This window comes from Carassius auratus, chromosome 32, assembly GCF_003368295.1.
Source record: "Carassius auratus strain Wakin chromosome 32, ASM336829v1, whole genome shotgun sequence".
NCBI classification, from domain to species: Eukaryota; Metazoa; Chordata; class Actinopteri; order Cypriniformes; family Cyprinidae; genus Carassius; species Carassius auratus.
In genome coordinates, this window is record NC_039274.1 from 15,218,926 (window position 1) to 15,226,682 (window position 7,757).

Genomic DNA, 7,757 nt, shown 5'->3' on the forward strand with positions numbered 1-7,757 from the left:
TTTCAGTCTTCAAACCTTTGAATGATTTTGTTCTTTTAAATAGAATAGTAGTGAAAGTGGTCTCAAATTTGCTGTTCTTATCTGAGGGTCTTCCAGACAAAAACCAGCCAAGAGACCAATCTGATGTAGATCAGATATTTTTGTTATTTATTTATTCATAAAAATAAAAACACACATGTTAGTGTGAAGGTATTTTTCTTATAGGTGGAAAGCAGTCCACTTAAATGTCATCTTTATGTTTTGTTTTTTGTTTTTTTAAGATACAGGAAATCATTGTATCATGTTCTTGATGTCTTTGTGTTATCAGCCTGTCATGCTCAGACAAACACAAACTCTTCTGCGTGGTTGGAGTTTCCATTCTGTCGAACCCCTAACTAAGTTATGATGGCAAAGGATTTCAAGCCTGATTGTCTCATAGTGACTTAATGTCCTCTGGTGAATGATATAGTCTCACTAAGTAATTGTGGTAAGTGAAGCCAAAGACTCATGAGACTCCTCCTGTTTACTGTGAGTGGGCTTCAATGTCTCAATGTCTATCCGCCCAGGAGACATTTATGTAATAAGTCTGCTTCATAGGGCCCCCTCCATCTCACTCTCCTCTCTGACTACACTCTCTTTCTCTGAGTGGTTATAGAAACCGATATTGAGGAGAAAAAAAAGTGGATTTTATTTTTAGACTTTCAGGGTTTATTGTAAACCTGTTGGTGCAACCGATGTTAAGAAATCACTTAGTCTTGAAAAAACTTTTCGCCGTTAGTTAGAGAGTAGGTCAATTTAGTTATTTCCTCTCAGTTTTAGATGTTGGCTCTACAAGTATCCCTATTTCTGTCCTGAAACAGTTTATATGCGATATGCCAAAGATGCGAGACCAGTCCAATTAACAGCCTTTGTTTCATTACATCCTAATCTCGAAGCGATTGTCTTCCTAGATTTCTAGCGGAGATAGAGAAGACTTAATTACATTTGGGAAAGGTTGAAAGACATTTTGTTCCCTGTCAGCCATCAGAGTGTGCTTTAGAATTGCACCTCTTAAGCAGCTCATTTCTTTTCGTAAGACGGATCTTCTGAATTGAGGTTGTCTTATAATTGGCAGCGATCAAAAGAGGATCACGGGATTGTATTATGAACGTTTCATCTCATGAATAGCGAGAATATTTTGAATGCATGAGCTTATAAGCTTGGTGAGTTTTAACTGCAGCTTGGAAAGTGGGTAGCTAAATGCGATTCATCTCTATTTATTTGGTTAGATATTGATACAAATGTTTCTGACGGATTACTCCCTTAGTAAACTCAATCTGCCCACACATGTGCACATCTAGCCCTAATTTCAAATCCTGTTTGAGGAGAAATCCTCTTTCTGTTTTTTCCAGAGCATCTGAAGGCACTTACATGTAGACTATACTTCCGAGTGAATTTGATAAAACAAGCGGCAGTCACATAATTTGAATTAATCATTGCTTTTTCACACTCCCAAACCATCTCTACATCTGAGCTGATTTTAATTTCAAACCCAAGTGATTCATTGCCCTGCTCTAGGGAAAGAGAGACAGAGCACTATGGCTTTTTAATGGAGTTTCTGCTTGACTGCTATACTTCAACATAATTGTTTTCTGTTTTCCTGAACTGTCGTAACTGGAAAACAGTGGTTGTCTGGCATTTCCTTTTAATGATTTAAATGGCTTCCATTTTATGTACTGTATGTGTGTTTTGCTGCAGGTAACATATTGCTGTAAGTCAGTCAAAGTACAGGTTGTGTGGCTCTCAAAATGTACTAACTGTTTGAGAGTAGTTTTTTTTTTTTTTTGTCATTTCATTCTAACAACCATATTGCAACTCACACAGGTAGACTGAGGAATTCACATACATCTTTTCCTTGTTCACGAAGCAATGAGACATTTGAACAGTAATGATCACTGAGTGATGTTTATGTAAGGACTCCTCATGTACACAGTGCCTTATTCTCTGCTCTGTGATGTTTTTCAGCTCTTTGACGGGATTGAGTGCGAGTTTCCTCTTTTTTTCATCTATATGATGATTGATGGTAAGATTCATGACTATCAACTTGTAGGCTCTTTTATAATAAATTTAAAGTTAAATTTAAAGTAAAAAATGGCAGATGAATTTGCATGTCTGTGCCTGTATATTTTGCAGCTTATAAATCTATATTAAAAGTCATTTGAAGGTGCACGAAGCGATTTTTGCCAAATGATGTTGATATTTGAAAGCACCAGGACAAATACGCTGTGTATTCAAGCAAAAGCCAACACAGACTAGTCAAAATCAGCATAACTCTCCAATCAAGAAGAAACAAAACAACCTCAGCATACGATTCCAGGCCTTCACGTTTCTTGAGTTCTCTCCACTGCAGGAAAGCTGCTCCAAAATTTGATCGTAACCCTTCTTTTTAATGTTTTGTTCCTCTGAAAATTTCCTCCCGTTTTTTTTTCTGCCATTTTTGGCTATACATAGTCGATCTGCTAATATCCGTCCTGTGCACTCACTGAGCTCTCTCTTCTCCCCATCACTACTAGACACTCCCCTTACTGCTGATTGGCAGAAAGATTGTTTTGGGACTCTGGTCAATAGCCTTTTTCAAATATTGTTTAGTGCACCTTTAAGTGTTGTGATACTAATTTACCAGTTTACCTGAAGTATCAAAATATGCGTTTTACATAAAATGTACTTTTAACCACAAGAATAAAATAGGAAAATAAGAAACAACAAAACTATTCATGTAAAATGTAATTGTGGGATTTACCTTTTTACTCTTTTAAAGCTGCAGTTGGTAACTTTTGATGCTCTAGCGGTTAATAAACAGAACTGCGTGCGTCTTGCGGAAGAACATCGTAGCCGGAACTACTTCTCTCTGTTTATGTCTAAGAAGAATCACAAAGGTACTGGGTTACTCCGCTGCGGTGCTCCCGAAGCATTCATTGTGGATTCATGGTGTACTCACTTATTATATACATTTTGTAAATTTTGAACACAAAGAAAGTTACGAACCGCAGCTCTGATTGGTTGTTTCTTAACGGGAGTGGTGTATTTCTGCAAATGGAGCACTGGGAGGAGTCAGAGGAGCTTGATTTTTTCACAGATTATCTGTCTCATATTCTACTGTCAGGACATAATGACAGGTTTCACAAATATGTAAAAAAAAAAATACATTTTTACAAAAGTTACCTACTGCAGCTTTAACAATAAATCATACTGTAATTCATAGTTTTCACTTGCATAAACTATGAATTAGCAGAACTAAATATTATGCAATGTTAAGCCATTTACCGATTTTCACTGAATCTCGTAACAAAAATTGTTACTGTAGCATTTTACAATATTTTTCTACAGCATTGCATATAAATGCTGAGCTTGCTGAGACCAGGGTCACTTGTATAAACATCCCATCAGTGTTACCTGGAGGAAGGGGATGTAGAGTTCTATAATTTCCCTTTTGTTGACCTCTCGTTCAGGTGTGTTTAGGGGAAATCCTGCTCAAGTCAAAGAGTACCAGGAACTGCTAGAGGCTGTCATCTTCCAGTCCTCTGAAGGTAACTTGCGGACGCATACATATACATATGCATATGCACCATCTTTTTGGACAAACTGCCAATGCTTGTCATGTTGTGATGTACTCTGCTTGCCAGCCAGTGTCCTCCAGCCCCTGCCAATGACTGTTATTTTCCCATTACCCTTTATTAGAGTGGTCCTTTCGTATTCATCTCTCCCTGGCTGCGTGATTTCCTCAGACGTGTCTCAGTCAAGTGCACAACAGACAGAATTTGCCCATTATTTAAACAGACCAAAACACCGGTCGTCTCTCCACAGACAAACAAAACATGCTGTCCAACAGTCCTTCAGACCACAACAACAATAAGCAACTTAACTAGTTCAGCTCTCTTCATTTGCTTGCAGTGAGCCTCGCCAATACAGAGGAGAGCTCAGCTTAGTTAACTAAATTATGCTCGACAGAGAAAAGGTGAAAAGGTGGCTAGGCGACCTGATTGCTGCTTTTTCTGTATCATTTTTACAATGATACTTATTCATTGGCAATATCCAAATAGCAGCCAGCATCAATTTAAAGACATTTCGCACACTTCCGAGTTGTACTGCTGTTGACCTGAATATCACGTTTTAAATGAAATATACAATTTGACCACTCAGTTCATTTATTCTTTTGCAAGCAGAAATGGTTCTAAAAGCACTATATCTGTAACTTTATACTCTACAGAACTGTTGAAAGAATGCTTTTCTGTATGATTATTTAAAATGTCATTTAACCCCCAAAGCAGAATTTTCAGCAGCCACGATTCTTCAGAAATTCTTCTAGTATGCTGGTGAGATACTGAAACACTCTGGAACTCAAAAAATGTTGTCTGATTTGATTCTCTGCAGGCCACGTGGTTATTCCCAAGTATTACTATGTGCCGGCAGACTTTGTTGAGGCTGAACAGAAGAATCACGGCAGCCAGAAGCGCTTTCCCAGCAACTCAGGGCGTGATGGGATGCTGTTCCTCTGGGGACAAGCCCTCTATAACATTGCTAAGCTTCTGGGTGAGTTTCAGATCCATCTAGAGCCAAAAGGGTCGAGGCTGCTTCACAGACACGCGCTGAAAGAGTTTACATAAATGTTATATTATTTATTCATGCAGTGACTTTATGCCATCTGCTCACATTCGCAGCTATAAATGATTTATAAATTAAACCTACAAAATGGGATCGTATTAATAGAGGTCAACAAATTTTCAAACGACTTCTTTTCCATACAGCGAAAGTGGAAGCTGGTGCTCTAAAAAAAGGACAAGGAAACAACATAAAAGCGACTTGTGCACTATTTTTTTCTGAAGCCATTTTTTATGAGGAACCGATACAGAAAACGGAAGTCATTATTCATTAATCTTCTCCTCCACCGTAGCTTTTGACTGATCACATCAAGTTGGATTTTCAGCGAATATCGAATTCTAAGTCTAATAACTGTTCTTATTAAGTATTAACATGATTTCCCCCCACAAAATGTTGTATTTCCAGCACTGTTATTACTATGCTGCACACCTAGAATTATTCATATTGTAGACAATAATTCATGTGTGTGCGCAGTGCAGTAAAATCCAGACCAGCAGAGCATTAGTAAACCCTGTCTGGGTTAAGAACGCAGTGGTTTAGGTTAAAGCTCACGTGAACTGAACAGTAATTCTTGTTCTATGTTTGCTGTTCAGTCGATGGTTTGATCAGGCCAAAGGACATCGACCCCATCCATCGCTATGTGCCGCGGGAGGATCAGAGGAACGTCAGCATGCGATACTCCAATCAAGTGAGCTGCATCCCATCTCTCTTTAGCCAACTACACGGATACTAGAACACATGTGAATGGCCTGGGTGTTTAATCTCTGTCCAAGCCTCGTGCTTAAATTGTTGCTGGCTTTAGCAGAAGCCCTGATACATCTCAGTATCGATCCTCTGCAGCTGACACCATTTTTAGAATGCAGATCCATTCCTTGCAGATCTGTAATTGCTGAGACAGACCACACTGTTGTTGATAAGAAAAACCTACGGACACCTGCTGTTTCATAGCTAGCACAGAGCTGCCTCATCTGTCCCTATAGACAGTCTGCAGTGTCGCTTTAATAACAGCATCTGCTCATTACAATGGAATTGTGTCAGAGCCCTGGAAAAAGTGAAACGGGTTGAAAAACGCACATGCCAATTTAAATTTCCATCACCATAGAATATCTAGTAAAAATCATGCAATTAAAACTTTATTAAAGCACAACTCTACTGCTAAACCTGGAGATAATTATTTATAGTTAGTAAATAAATGCAGCCTTGCTGAGCATAAGAGACTTCTATCAAATCATTAAAAAAACTGTAGTGCATGAACTATCATCACTCTTTTTAATGTGAATCTGTTTTGTCCGTCCTTTTCTATAAATCTCTCGCTTATTTTTGCTCACGTGTATCTAGCGGTTGGGAAGCTGCTTGTCAGCAGTCTTGTAACAGTGAAGGAGTGTTTATCGTAGACTGTAAATGTAATGTAGTGCTAGCTACTGAAATCAGATTTCATGTATGTAAGGATGTGGGGAGCCATCAGAAATGTCCCTTCCTGTCAAGAGCTCTGACTCTAGATCTGACACTAATATTAAAGCGAGCATGGTGACTGATGCAAGCTAACAAGGAGGTTGAGATTAGTGCTGAGTGCTTTTTTTTTAAATATATATATATATATATATATATATATATATATATATATATATATATATATATATATACATATATATATATATATATATATATATACATATATATATATATATATATATATATATATATATATATATATATATATACATACATACATACATACATACATACATACATACACACATATATATATATATATATATATATATATATAAATATATAATATATATATATATACATACATATATACATATATATTCACACAGTACAATAAAAAGCAGATTATTAGTAACAAGCCAAAATATTTGCCTTAATATCCACACTACTTTTAAGTAGTTTCCTGTGAATGTGCGCGTATTTCACTTTCTTAGCCACTATAGGTAAATAACTAAAACAATAACAAAGGTGCAGTAAAATAACAAAATTATTTGCACAAAACCTAGTGTAAATATGATTAAATATGAAATGAATAAATGAAAGTACTATGACAACAAGTACAAGTTTGTGACATGAAACAGAATAAGATAATTTAAAAAAGTGGAAGTGTCAAAAAAGTGGCCACACACATATTTTTTTAATAAAATAATAAAATCTTACCAACCACAAACTTGTGACCGGTAATATAAATTGAGTTTTAATTGCACAATTTTACAGCCTCAGACAGCTAAAATCAACATCTGTCAATAATTTCTGTAATCCTTGTGAATTATGAGAGAACACTCCCCGTCCTGAATGCAGTCTGCTAAAATTAAGCATATTAATTTATCTCTCTGAAACGTCGGAAAATGGATTCAAAAGTGCAGGGGATACAAATTAATCTAAATTAGGTAAACTGGATTACTTGTTCGTCATATTCACTTGTTTAATAAAGGCAACAGTATTTTAAATGCATTTATTTCATAAGCAAAAAAAAAAAAAAAAAATGCAAATGCAAATGCAATACCTGCCTACTACAAGATCTGTGAAATGTCAGGTGTAACAGCTGTTCTTTCATTCCTCCCCCACCTGCAGCCGCCTTCTCTTATCTACTTTCAAGGCGAGATACTTGACACCTCAAAAGAACGTTCTTTCATACCATGAAACCATACTAATGACAAGGTCTTCGGGAAACTTTTATTGAATATTGTCTCAATATTCATAATTTTGCTTAATTGTATATTGCCAGCAAAATCATCCCGAATAACCTCAGCCCTAGTTAAGATGTAGCGCTAATTTGACTGATATTGGCTTGGGAGTACAAGTTTGTCTAATCAGAGGCAGAGAGGGGCAGGCGGCTGTTTTATTCATGAGTGTTCCACTGCTGCATGGGAAACTGGGAGGAGCCCTGCTGCTTTGAAGGAGGGCGCTGCATATTGCACAGTAATGCGTGGCTTGCTTGTCTCTTCACTTTTGCATCAAAGGCTGCACTGACTAAAGGGCACGTTGCATTGGCTGCTGTTTGTTTGCGTGGTGTATTTCTGTGGTAGTGTGTGTTTGTGGATGGATTTAGTCATATGAAGTGTCCGTTTATGTTTGTTTATATATTACAGCCTGTCTTTGAGCATCTTTCTGCAATATTTATGCAA

General features: G+C 37.0%; 1 protein-coding gene across 3 annotated transcripts in view; it reads left to right on the forward strand.

Annotated features, from left to right (window-relative positions):
• The window catches only part of phkb (phosphorylase kinase, beta), a 56,981-nt gene that overhangs the window by 25,470 nt on the left and 23,754 nt on the right, over nucleotides 1-7,757 (forward strand). For all 3 annotated transcript variants that reach the window (XM_026215650.1, XM_026215649.1, XM_026215651.1), the window contains 4 exons: nucleotides 1,984-2,041; nucleotides 3,468-3,545; nucleotides 4,390-4,548; nucleotides 5,211-5,305. In XM_026215650.1, coding sequence (XP_026071435.1) covers nucleotides 1,984-2,041; nucleotides 3,468-3,545; nucleotides 4,390-4,548; nucleotides 5,211-5,305 — 390 coding nt within the window. The remainder of the gene's footprint in view (nucleotides 1-1,983; nucleotides 2,042-3,467; nucleotides 3,546-4,389; nucleotides 4,549-5,210; nucleotides 5,306-7,757) is intronic.